This window comes from Juglans regia, chromosome 2 (genome assembly GCF_001411555.2).
Source record: "Juglans regia cultivar Chandler chromosome 2, Walnut 2.0, whole genome shotgun sequence".
Classification (NCBI taxonomy): Eukaryota; Viridiplantae; Streptophyta; class Magnoliopsida; order Fagales; family Juglandaceae; genus Juglans; species Juglans regia.
Genome location: NC_049902.1, coordinates 35,191,327 through 35,208,779, shown reverse-complemented (window position 1 = coordinate 35,208,779; position 17,453 = coordinate 35,191,327). Strand labels below are relative to the sequence as shown.

Sequence of the window (17,453 nt, the reverse complement as noted above, 5' to 3'; positions counted from 1 at the left end):
TAATAATATTAAAAAATAATATTCTTACAATATTTTTTTTTTATTTTTATTTTTTATCTAAAACCATCTCATCTTATCTACCTCTGAATCCAAACTAGCCTTAAAATTCTTTTATGTGAAATGATATTTGCATCACAATAAAACTTGCAGTTCACGTAGAAGGATTTCGCATCATGACATGTTTAATTCTAAGTTGCTTAGGACTTATGCTATATGCTACATTTTTATTTTATTTGATCATTCTATAATTTCTATTTGACGTTTCGTTAATTCTTAAATTTTTTTTCTTAAAAAATTAAGTGTTGATATAAGGGTTTTTAATAACACCACGCAAACTTTATGAAACAAAAGTAATATATATTTATATATAAATAAGAAGAATTTCAGATCTACAAAGAGATTTTATTAAAATAAATTTACAAAATAATTTGACTTGGTGTAATATATCAAATATATTTTATAGTAAAAAAATTTACAATTTGATATACAACGTACATTAGTTATAAGTTAATTTTTATGAGATGTCTCTCTAAAAAAGAAATCATATAAGAGTACAGTATATAAAATTTTTGTTTGTTTATAATCTCAGCAGTCATCTTTGTTTTAATTGAGTATATAATTACCTTAAAATGTTCTGTAAATGGTAACCGAGATGTTGTAATTTTAGTTTAAAATGATCATTAATTTTTTTCTTTTCTTAACTTCGAAATGTACGGCAGAGATATCTATAGCGAAAGTGGTCTCCTAGTTTGACCCATTTAGGCGGTGTTTGGTCCAGCTTGAGCTCGCATAGTTTATACCTCCGTTCAAATCTGCCCCAATCGAAGACGCAAAAATCCCTCTTTGCTCTCTCCAGCTCGTTGCCCCCCCCGCCCTTTTTTTTTTCCCCTCTGATCAAACCCGATAAAGAACGCACCTTTACATTTCCTGTGTTCCTTGTTCTCGGAAACAAAAACCGCTTGATTGGTGCCAAACCCACATTTCATCCTATTCATCAGAAACCCAGAACCTGTTTTGAATCAGAGTCGTTATCATTTTGATCGTTTAGAAATGAAACGAGGGTACCCAGAATCTTCGTCGGCCTCTGTGGGGCCACCTCAGTCCAAATTCAAGTATAACCCTGAAGGTAAATTTTTGTCCTTTCCCCGGGTTCTTATTTGTAGGATTATGATGATGTTGATAGGTTTTGAGGTTTAATTTGGGAGCTTTTGGATCTGTGGTTTGTGGCTTAGTTTGGTTGCTGGAAATTGGAGGAAAGACAGGATTTTTTGTTGTGTTTTATGTTATTGAGTATTCTGGTTTCGAAAATAGCCACTAAAATGTGATTTTAATAACAACAACAATAATAAAGCTTACCTCATTTCACTAAAGTTAGTATCAGAGTTTGCCTTGTATAAGTTTAAATGAGCGTCAAGATCTTGTTTAATTGCAAGTGTTTTGCTCTGTGGTCTTAGGTGATGCACACTTTTTAGAGGATGAAAGCACCAAGATTATTGCGCGGAAAGTGGCTGAGCATTACAGTGCAAGGACGAATCAGACTCTGGAAGAAAGAGAAAATAGTCCAATCATCCATTTAAAGAAACTCAACAATTGGGTTTGTCCTGTGATCTAATGAATTATGTTTTAAGTTTTTTACACAGCATGCATATGAATGTTATAATTGGTTGTACTTCCTTCTTTTATTAAACAGATTAAAAGTGTACTTATTCAGCTCTATGCTCGCCGAGGGGATGCAGTTCTTGATCTTGCCTGTGGCAAGGTACTACAAAAAATCCCCCCTCCCCCCAAAGCACCAAAACAAAGAAAAGAAAAAGTAACTTTTTTCTTTCCATGTTGATCAGGGTGGCGATCTGATCAAATGGGACAAGGCAAAAATTGGATATTATGTTGGTGTTGATATAGCCAAAGGCTCAGTAAGTGCTTAAGATTTTCATATTACCGTTCATTTGTTCACTTTTTCTTGGAGATGGTATAGGTTGAGATATAATTGAATGCCCACAGTGGGGTTGTCTAACAACTCATTATGGTAGTCAGTCTTATCAGTGAGAGACCAAAATTATTTATCCAGTTATCATCTTTCTTAATATGTCAATCTCCAATTCAAAGCAAACAGACTGATGAAATGGCTTGTGATAGTGCAAGTTATTTTGTGGCCACATTATGTACCTTTTGGTGCTGTAGAAAAATAATATAAATTCTTTTCATCAACCATCTTATCATTGTTTTCAGCATTTACGTGCAGATAGAAGACTGTCGTACACGTTATAATGGTGATGCTGATCATCATCAGCGTCGTAAAAAATTCACATTTCCTGCCCGACTCATATGCGGAGACTGTTTTGAGGTATCTACGGTTCTTGTTATCCAGGTTATTTAGTCTTGGCATCAATTGATCGGTGGAGTATTGTGTTAATGTAATATGTTGTTGTGAAGGCCTTGGTCTTGGGGTATCACTCCCTTCAAGGTCCCAGGTTCAACACCTCATGGGTGCAAACAATCATTTGGGGTCACACCTCCTGGTGAAAAACCAGTGATTTAACTAGTTCCGTGTAAGGAAACTTCCAAGGGTGCAATGCATGGGACCAAGGTTTACTCTGCAGGGGTGGATCCAAAGGGCCCTACCTTGGAGAGGTTCCCTGACATAAAAAAAAAAAAAAAAAAAAAAAAGAAAAAGAAAAAAGAGTGGAATATGTTGTTGTGAACAATAGTTGTGCATTCCGTAGAACGGGAACATCAAAATGACTTTATGATCAGCTTCTTTAGTATCAGTTCATGTATTTCGTCAAGACCACAGCAGAAATAATTGATTTTTATGTTCTCAGATTCGCTTGGACAAAGTACTTGCAGATGATTCACCTTTTGATATTTGCAGTTGTCAGGTGAGTGATATCCTTTAGCTATGTTTGCAATACATTATACATCTACATATACACATATATAAAAGAACATGGATGCTAAATCTGCAGAAACAGCCAAGCTATTGTCTTTATTTCATTGAAATGATTATTGTTTGACTTTACCTTGATTTCTGAGTGAGTAAAATACATACTCTAGGAACTGTGTTTTGCAAGTGCATGTGTCAAGTTGTCATATTATGATAGTTTCATTGCAGACATGGAATCACGATTTTTTTTTCACGTCTTCAATAAAGCTCAATATTGTCTAACTTTCCCTTCCAGTATATTGTGAAAATCATCTATATGGATATTTGTCACTTTTTCAAGGCATAGCTTCGTGGATTCTGAACATCAAAATTCCATAATTTTTGTAGTTTGCCTTGCATTACTCCTGGTCCACTGAGGCACGTGCACGGCGAGCCTTGGCAAACATATCAGCTTTACTTCGTCCAGGGGGCACCTTGATTGGGACTATGCCAGATGCCAATGTTATTGTAAAAAAACTTAGAGAAGGTTTTATCATGCACCTCATCATGTTTACTTTTGTTGTTTAAACTGCAATGTGAAAGAAGCTGAAGTCTAGAGTCTTAGAATTTCCTTCTTTCCTTGATTCATTTTGTTTTCTTTCTTTCTTCCCCTAATTTTCTTTTACTTTTTCTGGGTCAATTAGAGCAACAATTTGATAAAGAGCGAGTTCAGGGATTATGATTTCCATAAAATATCTAAATATATGAGCAACGGCTTAATTAGGTTACTTCTATGTTCAAACACATTGTGGTGAACGATATGCTGCCCTTCTGATTTCTAGAAGACTTAATTTTTCTTGCTTCCTTAATAATAAATAGCAGAACATAAATTTGTTTCTCACTTTTGGTGCATTACATCATGAAGGAAAAGTTACGGACCTCACCAGGAAACTAATTTCTTTCCTACAAGAAATATTTTCTCCCAAATGTCAACCTGTACATCTGACAGAACAAGCCATTGTGAGAAATTTGAGACTGTTTTCCCAGTAACTTTCCTGCTTAACTTTCCTTCTAAACCAAGTAGTGAAGAGGAGAGGTTTCTTTTCTTTTCTCTTTACCTTGCTTTCCCACTTTTTCTGCAAATTACATATTTTCTCCAACCAAACAAAGCATCGAGCTGGCAAAACCTAATGGTAGCTACAAGGGGAAAAATGTAAGGGGTCTTGGATAAAGACACTTGTTGTGACTTGGAAACAGTAGAAGTATGAATATCACAAAAGTTTCTCTGAGTTAAATTTTGATTCTAGTCAGATTGTGATTAACCAGTTCTGATGTATGACTGATGATTTAGTTACATGAAGCTTGAAAATTTTTCCTAGCATATACAAGCATTGAGATTCTTGAGTTTGGCAGATCATTTTGTTCTTCATGAAGACATTTTTACACTCTGAATATGAAATGCAGCTGAAGGGTTGGCCTTTGGTAATAGTGTCTACTGGATACATTTTGATGAAGAATTTTCTGGGAAGGTCTTTCACTTCTTGCATCTACCCGTTCTTTCATTTGATTTTTGCTTTCTTCCTGTTTTCTCTGCTGTTTCTTGAAAATGAGGGTTTTTTCCTATAATTTATTTACTGGAGATCACTTCTAACTTGACATATCTTCATTATCTTGTGCAGAAATTCAAATCTTCTCATCCTTTTGGTATCAAGTACAAATTTCACCTAGAGGTACCATTAGTTATGAGTTTTCTTTATTACTTCTATTTATAATAGTGTGTAACTATGTATCTGTATTGCTGTAATGTTAAAGGACTTGCGTCTCAGAGCATGTGTGTATGTTGTATAGTAGTCAGTTAGCTCAAATTGATTGAATTATTGCAGATATATCCATTGGATAGCTAATTGGTATGTTTTAGGCCAATTAGCCCAAATTGCATGCTTTATGGAATTAGATACTACTGTACAGCCAATGGTATTCAAATTTAAACCCTTTTTTTGCAGGATGCTGTTGATTGCCCAGAATGGATTGTCCCCTTTCATGTCTTCAAATCATTGGCAGAAGAGGCATTTATAACTTTGTGTGCTGGTTACTGCCTTTATGATATTTGTGGCAAAACTCTATTGTTACTTTTGTTGAAGCCTTATTGAAATAATTTAGGCATTGGGGTGCATAAACCTGTTTTGTCGAAACAACTTAATGTGTTTTCATTTTTTTCAGTATGATTTGGAGCTAGTTTTTGCGAAGAACTCGCATGAATTTGTGCATGAATATATGAAAAGGTCAGACTATGTGGAGCTCATGCGTAGGCTTGGTGCTTTGGGTGATGGTAACCAAGATCAGAGTAAGTTTCTTTTGCCGTAATTCCTTTTCCTTTCTCACTGGGTGGGAAACAAGTCGATCTGAGAGACTCTTGTTCTAGTTGAAGATCTTTTGACCTCATCTTATGTGATTTCGTACCATACTCTATGCTTAAACTCCTTAAAAAATTGGATCTAATTTTTATTTTTTAGTCATTCACCTCTGTCATCAAAGTGCTTCAGATCCACCTGTCCTACCACTGAGAGTACTAGTCTTGCTTTGTTTTATGCAGGTACACTCTCACAAGATGAATGGGAAGTAGCTTATCTATACTTGGCATTTGTCTTGAAGAAGGTGAGTACCTCAACCCTTTTCCGGCAGATATAGAGAAGAGAAGAACGAGCGTATGTGAGACGACTATATTATACATGTTACAAATCTCTTGAAACTGACTAGGGTTTGTATTATTCTCAGCGTGGCCAACCTGATCAGACACAAGGAAAAGCCAGGAGAGACAGGGGGCAGATGCATATATCAAAGGAGGACATCATGTCCCTTAGTAGCGATTTTTAAACAATGCAATAACACCGGTTGTTAGGGCATGGGGAAGCCTGTGCAATGGAGTGGTTTTGTTTTAAAATGCTCTGCCACCAATTTATCCGAATTACAGACTTACAGATATATCAATTCAATTTTGTAGAACCAAAATAATAAGGGTAGTATTTTCAATCTGTCTTGCTGCTCCCTAAAAGATAAGTCTATACTTGTCAAAAGAGGAATGTTTAGAGAGAAGAAAGGCTGTGGTGACGGCAACCATTGCTGGATTGGAAGTTTGATGTTATTTGAGTTGTATTGGAACATGTACTGGAAATGCCATGCTAATTTTTCTCGGTAGATGAACGGTGAAACCATTGTAATAACGTAATCACGTTCATTGGATTATTTTTAATAATTTTAATGGCCAACCTAGCAACTTGACCACCATTATTAGAAGGCTGGCATGGGAGGGGAACTTGACCTTTCAGAAGCCAATTATGAACACGAAAGGAGACAAAGCGACCCACCAACACATTATGAAAAAGATAAAATCTTTAAAAGATTAGAAATCTTATAATCATCAGGTCCCACCTATAATAATCATACAAATAAATTTGAAGGGAAAGCTAGAACAAGTACTTGCACTAAAAAACTGTTTGTGTTATATTAATTGTATGGTAGTGATCATCTTTATGCATGCAAGCCAAAAATACTTGAACATGATATTGATAAAATAAAAATAAAAAAATTTATTTTCTGTCTCTTACGACGTTACTAATTGTTGTAGGTGAGGTGAGGTGAGGTGAGGTGGTAAAATAATTGAGCTTGGCCAATACCAATCAGAGCCTTGATCTCTAGCTAGCTGTTAGCTGTACCCAATTTTCTTATTCTTCTTTTGTGACCTGACTCTGAGCCCCTCCATGTTTCGCATGCATTCAGATTTCACTGTAATGTCAATGCCCAGATCACAAGTGTTTTGGTTCAAATAAACCATACACAAAACTATTATCCTTTCATGGCAGACGGCAGCTAGCTGTTGAATATTATATAATTGTGGGCCAGAAAGGCTTAAAATTAGGGCGGAAAGAACACCAAACTTCGTGCACACGAAGACAGACCATCGATCCCATCTCAAACATGCATGCATGGTTCCAACCAAACAAAGAAAATGATATATAATTATAGTATTATATGTGAGAATGTTGTAGTGGCCGGGAGATAAGTCTCATGACAGTGCAAATTAGGGCCAAGTCGCAACAAAGCAAAAGAAATGGGACAAAGTGATCGGCCAATAGGGTCCACCCCTAGCAAAGGTGCATGCGTCGGACCCACATAATACAGAAGACCAGTATTGGTGAATCTGATTGGCCCGCATTTCCCGCGTTACACAAAAGAAGTCGCCAGCGGGATCGATGAATGGAAAGATTATAATGACATATATGGACTATTCTTGGGGGGGGGAAAATAAGAGAGTTACAGATCAAATCTTCGTATAAAAATACAAATTCTTGAAAGACCGGAAGTGTTACGATTTGTCGGCACCACGGTCCACAGCACAGATCAGTTCGCCCGTGACCAGAATATTTTCCCCTTCATTAATTCATTTGTCGATCGAGGATCAATAAACCTCGTTAATTGATCTACAGCCTCAATATGAAAGCTATGAAGATTCAAACGACTTTCAGATCAATCAAAAGTAAATAAAATCATAAAAGAATTATACTTGGCAATATTATTAGCTTGCTACTTTCTGTCAGTTCCGATTTTCTTCATTCTGCTTGAACATTTCATGTTATCACTTCATGGAAATTCATGTACGTCTTTAGAAATTGTTATCAATTTCGATATTCGTTTTTTAAAGGGTTTGAAAAAGTTAGAGAGAGATGGGGATCATCTATCATTGAGATACAGGATAATTAGATTCTTTCCTTTGACAGTCATCTAATGATCTTTTTCCTCTAAATAGATTTAAACATATATAAAGGAATGAACAAAAGTTTGAAGTTTAGAACTTAATATCTCTTCTAATATTGGGACATCTGATTCCAGAATGCACATCTTTACAAAATATTACGTACTCAACCTCTAATCTAATTCCACCTCTACGCATATAACTATCATTAGGTTATTACATCGCATAAAAAAACATAAACAAAACAAAGTACTTGAAACAGATCGACATACGTTCGTCTCTCTATCTCATAACCTCAAAACCTTTCTCCTTCCTCTCATGATTCTTCCAGGCACCTGCACTACCACATATATAGTTAGCCTTAATCATATATAGTTCACAACTTAATAAAATGATATATATATATATATATATATATATATATATATATGCACACACATTGATATTTGCACTGGTTCCCTTTACTGAAAAAGGCTCTTCCACTTGTATTTTAATACGAAAGTTGATTCAAATTAATTATTTTTTTTTTATCAATTAATGTTATTTATTTGGTAGGACGGTTCCCTTTTTTAGGGTTGTTTAGAAGACAGAAAATGAGAGGAAATTAAGTATGTGTTCAGTTTTTGAAAGCACCAAAGAAGATGTAACTGGAATTATCAGCTATCACATATTACTGGAGTTATAGCTGCAGCTTCGTACTCGAGCTATAACAGAAACCAACATCAAAACAAAACAAACCGCTGCAGCTGTTACAAACTCCAAAGCATACAAACAGACAAGGAGAACAAAGAAAAATAAAAGAAGAGTAAAGCACCCAAAATATATAGGATCAATTAAAACCAATATGAAAATTAAGAAAAAACCAAATGCTATGATAATTGAAGAAAAGTAAGCCAATCTGATCTGAGACCCAGATACCAATTTACCTACCTTGAGGCTTACAACTCGGCGGATCTTCAAAGAGTGACAAAGAAAGTTGCTTGTGAGCGACACCTATGTCAAACAGTATCAGCCCCGATCTTGGATCATCGACTATGATATCTTTCACTGGCAGCCATAAGAAAAGCTCTTCTTGGGATAGACCCACCACTCCTATGAGACTCCCATAGGTGAGATTAGCCCTCACAACACTGTCAAAATACACCCTGTTCTCAAACTTGGTCAGGCATGGCCCATCCAGAAAGACTTCTAGGGTACCATTCTCTAAGAGAGTGTAGGACTTGACCTCCCTGGGGAGCAGACCAGGTGGTAAGCCTTTGGAGCGAAGGAGGTCATGGATGGAGGAGTCGGAGAGCGAGAGAGGTAGAGAGAAAAGGATCAGAAAAGTGCAAAGGAGGACTGTGAAGTAGGTGTTAAAGAACTTGGCCATGGTTAGAGAGAGAGAGAGAGATAGAGAGGGTTTAAGGCGTGGTTTTTGGGTAGAGCTGGAGGGAGGGTGGACACTGGAAAGTGGAAAGACTGTTTTAAAAAAGGGTTTTTATAGACAGAATTACGAGTTTACCCCTGGTTTGGTGACTAGGTGGGCCATTGGGTTTGTCCCCATGGGTTTAATTGTTTTGTAGTGTACCAACTAATGGACCTTAATTAATTATTAGATCTGCGGTGATTATACTTTTATACTTTACGTGGGGGTCATTAATTTGGTGCCTTGCTCATTGTTTCATTTAATTGTCTTCTAAGCCTTAACTTTGTTACTTTAGCATATACTTTGCAAAATTTAAGAGAAAAAAGAAAATATTCTAGTTACAAAGAGATTACATAAAAACAATCTCACAAACTGATGTGGTTTAATGTGACTCATCAGATTATAAAATTATTTTTATTGTAAAATAGATCTAAAGGATCAGATGAAATCACATTAATTTATAATATTACTCTTATGCAAATCATTTATAGATGTAACAATACTTAAAGCATATTAGACTACCTGTCTACTTTCATTAGACTAATTTCAAGAGCAAAACTCCTCAACTTTGAGTCATTTCTATGATATTTCTCTCAATCTTAGCACATGTTAATTACATAATATGCACTTTGAATGTCATCCTTGTCGAATAATTCTATTATCAAATCAATGTGTAGAACATATTATTCATTTAACTTAAATAGTAAGATTTGATTTGTAAGATTTAAATTTTTAATTTTATCTTTTAAATCAAATTATATCACATAAGCAATGAGTGGTATAAAATTCTTAGAATAAAAATATTCTCTCATTGCTATACAGTATAATGAGATTATTTTTGTAATCGTGAAGTGTCCCAATTTGTTACTGTAGTATTCTTCATAGCTATAGGTAATAGACAGGCAATAAAATTACGATGTATCATATTCTTTTCTAAAAAATATTATATAGTAAACATGTAAATTAAAAGGTGACAGTATAAATCAATTCATTCTCATCACCTAACATTAAAGCCAATAATAGAATAAAAGGAAGGGTGATATCACTATTGCATATTTCATGCAGTCATGTCATGGTCACAACCCAATATATATATATATATATATAAATATATTAATATATACCTTGTTGGGTTTGTCAGACCTTGCATATTAATTTACTCTTTTCATATGGTAATAATAATATAAATATCTATATAGAAGTGGTCCAAACAGCCCAACCGGTGTACATCCATGTTGGTCACATTTCGTGATAGGAATTGACAGAAAGATTAATTAACATGCAAGCCTAAGTTGTTGCACTTGCACCCCATTATTATTGCAATAGAAAGAAATTAACCAGGGTTAAGCGGCAAAAGGGTATTTAGGTCAATCAACGATTTTCACGGCGTAGTACACTGAGAACGTAACGGTTGCATCTGCAGTCAAAAAGCCAGAACTCAATTTGTTACAGAGTGAAGGGCGGAAAGCGAGCTGTATAGCCTATGTCTTAGGAGAAAATTACGAAGTTTTGATTTAACTTTGACGAAGAAGGACAGGATAGCTATCTGGATTTTCCGTTTATGCCACTCAAGTGTCACGCACGCTGTGATAGTGCTCGGGCAGGAAAATTTCTAGAGATAATGATTACGTTACCCATATGGGGACCTGAGTAGTAGGGTGCCCACAGGTGAATGATTTGATAAACGTGGACAAAAGGGTGACCGGCGGTTTACACCTTTCATTAATTTTATCATGGGATTTCTCGAAATATCCAATTGAGAATTGTGAGCTATGTTACCAGGTTGCCGGTTGAATTTGGCCCACGTGTGGGTTATGCAGGTCCCCTAGCGTCGTAACATGTGCGTGAGCCCCCTCCTCTATGATGATTAATTTGTACCCATATAAATCATTTCTATTAGAAAAGGATAAAAGGATAAAAAAAAATCTCCTCTCTCTCTCTGTCTTTTTTTTTTAATTAATAGTTCTTTTTAAAAAAAAAAAAAAATCATAAAATTCCCTACAATCACATATATAATGACTCTTTTTTAATCCTTTTCTTATAATTTTGAAGTGGTGAAAAAGTTGTTGTTTAGGTATTTAGGAAGAGAGAAAAGTAATGAAAATATATTTTTTCTGTCTTATAAATTAAATGGATATTTATCCATATGAAATTACATAATCTCGTTTTAATTTTTTATTTCTCAGCAGCTTAGCTTTTGAATTTAAATTGACAACTTTGTGAAATTCTGATAGACGAAATGGCGATCGATTCGAGTAATTGGAATTAAGAGGCAATGGCCATTTAAAATTAATATGCTATACCCTTTTTTTTTTTTTTTTTTCTGTTTAAATCTAAATAGGTTGTTTGTGTAATAATTGAAGAAGAGTGAAAAGTAGAAAAACACTTTGTTATAAAAAATAAAAAAAAAATGATATCAGGTTGCCTGCCAAATGTGCCCACTAAATGTGCAGACCGATACAAATCAGTTTTTTTAAGTATTTTTTAAATATTTTTAATGATTAAAAAAATAAAAATATATATAAATTCATTATTAATCATTTTCTTAATCATTAAAAAAATATTTATATATATATATAAGTGGATATATTTGATATTCGTACTATCATTTTCTTAAAAAATAATATTAGTGTACGTAATGATGTGATTAGACATTATGCTATATAGATATTACTTTTTTTTTTATGTTAAAATATAATTTTTTCATCCTTTTATATTATTTTAGTTACTGGATGACAATGAAGTAGAATGAGATATTTCTCATTAATTGACAATATATTCATCTCATGATCTTAATTTGCATGGTTTTCCAGCTAGCTGACAGCTATTTAATTAGTTTGAAAGTAGCTTTAATAACATTTTAGTCTTCAGTTACAATCTAGCAAGGGTTGTCTGGTTAGATGATTATTTACGTTTCATAATTTATTGAATATAATGTACAAAATACTCCATGAAATCCAATCCAAAGTGCCTTGCAAGGTTATCTACGGGTGGATGATTTTGGTCTATAAATGAATTAAGGATCATTCACTCAAATCAAGTAACTGTTTGTACGATCATGTTGAATGTCAATAATTATTATCATTAATATATAAAAAATGAAAAAGAAGAAGAATAAATTGGAGACGCAAATACTTACAACATATACTGATAGAGAGGATGCCTACCTCTCTTGCGGTGAAAAAAGATCATGAAAGAAAATAAAAAATTAATTATACCATATAAATATTTCCATAGTTCAGTAACGTGTTTACGTTCACGGAGTTGCAGATATTTTTATTAACTTGAGGAATGATAAAATACACTTTACTTTCAGACGGTTATATTGTTCATTAATTACATATTTATAGAGTTCTAAGGCGTAAATTCTAATTTTACAATTTATGAGTTATTCATTTAAACAAAGTGTCAAACGAGTCTCGAGCAGACTCTCTGCCTATTAATTAATGTTTACTCAAGTGACTCTCTGCTAGAATTTCATTTGAGCGATTTGTTAGGCAAATTTTTTATTTGGCATGTCTCGAGTCACAAATCGGGTCAAAAGGTTTTTTCGAAGGCTTTGCCTTTGGACCCTTGCAAGTCTTGTCCATGTTCGTAATCGTATCAGCCCAAGCCTACACTTCATGGCTGAAGCTTTATTGAAACTCTACTAAAAAATTGTGACGAATCTTTATCAAGTAAGATCGGATCATCAAATCGAACCACACCAAGAATGAACCAGACACTGAAAACCCAACACCTCTAAGAACCATAAGCCCCTCGATGTATGCAACGTAGAACTTGAATTTTTAACCTCCGATACAATTATTTTGTAAATAGTTCATAATTTGGGGGTTCTTGAAAAGATTCTCTTTTCTAGAGGCTATATTAGGTCGACAAGGCTAATTGGGAGCATCCAATGCTCTAAAGACGATAACCAGTAACTTTAGTCAACAAAAGAAGCTGCAAAAAGTTATCAAGTCCATAAATTATAAAAATGGCTCGATCGGAGGCACAATCTCCCATGCAAAAATTATTTAAATTGATGCAAAATTAGACGCTCGAAGAGGAGTATGTAGTATGTACTATCTACCTAAGAAAAAAAGGAAAAATTAGTTACCTTAATTAACAGAAAAATCGGAAACAAAAGAAGATCATAGGTGGTCATGTAGTGCCAATCATTATTATACATCCAATGACCAAAACTCCGACGTGGCATTGTCTTTGTTCGTGAATCTTTACCCTATAAGATATATGATTACAGTGCTGGTTACGCCGGCTGTGCTTCCACAAATTAGTACTTAATTTTAAAGGATTTATTCCCATGTATACTACGGCAGAAGGACAAAGAAAGTTCATTTTTTATTTGAACTCCTTTAGGAATTCTTTAGGGTCCCTTGAGGCTTGTGTTTGGGTGTTTAACAAAGCCGATTTACATGGCTTACTTTATCGTGACTGACTGGCAGACAGAACGAGGCACACCTCTTTCATTTGTTAAAAGTCAAAGGAACATGATGCAGATAACAAGAGCAGATGGTCCTTTTACCCCTCGGACCCTTTTCCACTGTTGGGAATGTATGCGGTATGTTTGAGGATTGATCTTCAGCAAAATTTTATACATGGGTTTTTGGACAGCCAGAGATTAATATACATTCATTCATATATGAAGGAATGTCACGGGCCTCATGTTAATTGATTGATTGTGAACATTCGGTGCACGCATCATAAATTATGCCCAACCATGGCCCGGTACAAGCCATATAATTATTGATTAAAAAAAAAGGAATCCAGATTGATTGTGTACTTGGTTTACAAGAAAGAATGTTCTATTGAAAAAGATAGATTTAAATTCATGCTCTCAGAGACTGTGTTTTTGGCCTCCGTCTTTGTGAGCACGGTCCATGCAAATTATATATGTAGGTAATTGAAGAAAGTGTTGAGGAATAATCTCACATTGACTGTGGACAAGGTCTTGGGCATGTTTATAAGTAATGAGCAATCATCTCTTATACAACCGGTTTTATGAGATGAGTTAGGCCCATAAATTTCATCATGGTATCAAAGCCTGCCACAGGACGAATGTGGACCTACACTACTTATCCCGTGACAAGGACCAGAAAAAATACTGGTCTGCACGTGAGGGAGGGTGTTGAGGAATAATCTCACATTGACTGTGGACAAGGTCTTGGGCATGTTTATAAGTAATGAGCAATCCTCTCTTATACAACCGGTTTTATGAGATGAGTTAGGCCCATAAATTTCATCAGAAAGCAAATCTCAAACTTTGATCTTGATCTGATGCAATACATGAAATAACTTTCACGACATTAATTTGTTAGATTCATGCTTTTTTTTGCAGGAAAACTTTACCTGGAATGTATATATATCAAGCTGCAGCTTGCTGTTTGAATATTGAAGTTTCTAGCTAGATTGCAATAATCCCTTACAGGAAAATTTCTAAGAAGTTCGCGGCAATGGAACCCATCATAATGTGGTTGGCAAAAGAAGTGTAAGAATCATTGTTAACGAATACAACGTGAAGAAGAAACAATAATTTGTAAGTAGCCCGTTTATCATTACCCAAAAGTCACTTTCCCCGAAAGGCAACCCAGTAGTGATTGGAATATTCAATCACTGTATACCATTAACTTTTAGTAGTTTTTGACCACCATTATATATTTGCCTGGCATACACAGACCGATGGTCAAATTCCACAAAAATATATATGTATGTGTGTATGTATTCTGGAAAGCTGTATAAGCTGCTGCCACTATAATTCAGTAGTAGCTCAGCGTCAGTCTTGTCACCTGAAAGTGATCTCTAGTGCTGCCCCGCAGCATTCAGCAATCACAGTTAGATATCCATTCTGATCAGAGAAATGAACTTTTAGATAGAACTAATTATATATCAAGAGTAAGGATTTCTCAAATATATATCAAGTTTTTGGATTTGAAGTTCGTCATGAAAGTCACGGCTAGCTACGATTATAGTGAAGTAGTACTAGTACTTCTCGATGATCTGCAGGCTTTGCCATGTATCTAATTGTTTGTCCCTATTTAATTAGTTATATCCAGCATATATAACATGATTTGTTGTTTTTATCAAGAAACCGTGCTATTTCCCTATAACTGATTTCACTTTATATTCATGTATTTCATTCGAACATTGATCGATAAACCAAAGACTCCACAACCATATAATTAATTGAGTTTCCTACAAGATCAAGATCATTGTATTCCCCTATCTTGGTGCGTACTTCATTTAAAAACAGCACACAAATTAAGATCTTGACCTGTAAGGAACACATGAGAATTCCATTTTAAGACAAAATACGTATGAGAAAATTCCAATATTGCACTAATAAGATGGCTTAGCGACGTGGTAGTGATGATAAATCATAAATCCTAGGTAAGACAACAATGATATTCTCAAAGAGAAATATTTTAACTATAAAAAATTATGTAAATTAAATTTAAAAATTAGATATAATATGTCAAATTATTTTTGTTATAAAATATGAATCATTATATTAAACAGTTTCTCAATTTTTAAATTTATTTTTATATAATTTCTTTACGATTGAATCACTTTCTTTGTCAAAATTCGTGCCAATGTCCGAAGCAGTGTGCTTTAAGAGTTAAAAGTGATCAAGAGACTAACGACAATAACAGGTATAAGCCCAAGAGCAACCGCCTAACAATTTTTTTTTACCGATACACTATTAAACGGCCGTGACATGACGAGAAAAATAATATTTTGTTAAAAAATAATGGTATCTAATTTTATTCATAGTGGTTTATGAAAGAGGAATACCATATTACAAACAAGTCTCAGGTTAGCAAAGTCTCAAACTAAGGTTTCAAAAAATCCTTATTTAAGTTTTACAATATGTGAGCAATAATAGGGCTGTACAAAAACTGGTGAAACCCACCGGTGCCGACTCAGACCGACCGTTGAAGTAGAGAGCCGTTTCAAAATGGGATTAATAAACACCCCCCTTTTTCTTCTTCTTCCCCACTCCTCTGTTTTCTCCTCTGCAACTTTTCTTCTCATACTCATGACAAACGATGCAGCTTCCATCTTCTGTCACAAAGATGTCGATGCTAGATCGAAAAACTGCACCGATACACGTCGAGACCGAGACTATCGGGTTTCTCTCACCCAATCGATCGATTTCCACCCCTAGTGAGCAATGGAAGCATTAATTATCAATCCAAAAACAAGTCTATATAATACAAAAACTGAAACATCTTTTTCCCTCTGAAATTTAGCAAACTAGATTTATCAGTAACAAAGATTTCATAAAGTTGTCAAGACAGTTGAGAAGTAGAAAAAAAAATAAAGTAATTAATACCTGTAGATCTAAGGTTAGTCAAACCATCTGCCATTCTATTGCCTTCTCTCTCTATTAACTTTGTGTTTCGTACGTTTTTGGGTCAAGTTCCAGTAATTCAGGTTTTCAAAATTGGACCTACGAAAATAGAGAAGAAAAAAATTGGGAAAGGGTCACCTCGGAGTTGGGGAGTCTCCGATGCCAAAATTAGCAGAGTATTTTAGAAGTTTGTAAATAATGAAAGAGTCTAGGGATTAGAGATATTTTTTCGTACCTGAAAATTGCTATTTATACCGGGGGTCTGGAGGGGGGGGGGGGATAGATCGTGTTTGCCTCCATGGAGTTCGTGTCCTTTTTACCGTTCTTTTTGTCAGAGTCATTTAATGCGGCATGTCTCTACGACGACGTCATTAATGTGGCGTATAGCTCGAGTAGTGGTGCCATTAATGCGGCGTGGTTCCTCGATTTGTCTTACCCTGCTGGTGCCCTAGGTGGTCCATCGATGTCTCATTGTCAAAAAATTGAAGGTCCCCCTTACTTCTCACCCATTTACGTGGACAGGTACTCAAGAGTCAGATGTTGTTCCAGGGACCTGCAGGATGGCCAGGCCCATCCCCCTGCAATATGCTCCCTCATAGAGGCTGTGTCTATGGGGCTAGCCCATGAGCCGGGCTGAAAAGTCTATTCGTTCTAGGCTGAACCTTCATTTCTTATTTACTTAGTTACCCTTCTAAGGCCTATTCAAATAGAGGGGGAAAACCCCTTACACACACACTCTCTCTCTCTCTCTCTCTCTCTCTCTCTCTCTCTCTATATATATATATATATATATATATATGCGCGCGGGGGCTGAATATCAAAGTCCAGGTATATTTTCTCAAAGATCCACTTACATGGAAGGAAGGTTTTTCTTATTCTTATACCGGTTCATGCACACAGGCCACAGCGATGAAAAAAGTAGAAGAATGAAATGGAAGAAAAATAAACAAATTAAAGCAAATATCAACTCGACCAATTGAAAGAAGCGTTATTTATATAGAATGGATATCGTTTGGTCAGAATAAACTATCTTCTAATTGGGCTTTAGGTCACTTTTAAGTTGCTCGTGGCGTTAGATTAAGCC

General features: G+C 35.1%; 2 protein-coding genes across 3 annotated transcripts; one reads left to right on the top strand and one right to left on the bottom strand.

Annotated features, from left to right (window-relative positions):
• The first annotated feature begins 769 nt into the window (after positions 1-769).
• Positions 770-6,058, top strand: LOC109014269 (mRNA cap guanine-N7 methyltransferase 1-like). Its single transcript, XM_018996674.2, has 13 exons — positions 770-1,126; positions 1,455-1,594; positions 1,691-1,759; positions 1,842-1,913; positions 2,243-2,344; positions 2,823-2,879; positions 3,272-3,410; positions 4,328-4,392; positions 4,543-4,593; positions 4,867-4,929; positions 5,084-5,207; positions 5,457-5,518; positions 5,639-6,058. Exons 1-13 carry the CDS (start codon positions 1,051-1,053, stop codon positions 5,735-5,737), a joined length of 1,119 nt encoding a protein of 372 aa, XP_018852219.1. The 5' UTR covers positions 770-1,050; the 3' UTR covers positions 5,738-6,058.
• Positions 6,059-7,651: 1,593 nt separating this feature from the next.
• On the bottom strand, positions 7,652-9,058 carry LOC109014275. 2 transcript variants are annotated; one of them, XM_018996686.2, is made up of 2 exons: positions 8,544-9,058; positions 7,652-7,948 (listed from the first exon to the last, which is right to left on the bottom strand). In XM_018996686.2, the coding sequence occupies exons 1-2, from the start codon at positions 8,980-8,982 to the stop codon at positions 7,896-7,898; spliced, it is 492 nt and encodes a 163-aa protein (XP_018852231.1). In that variant the 5' UTR covers positions 8,983-9,058; the 3' UTR covers positions 7,652-7,895. The 2 variants fall into 2 exon arrangements, with proteins under 2 accessions (XP_018852231.1, XP_035543658.1); XM_035687765.1 differs by having other exon boundaries at positions 7,652-7,953; positions 8,544-9,051.
• Positions 9,059-17,453: the final 8,395 nt, after the last annotated feature.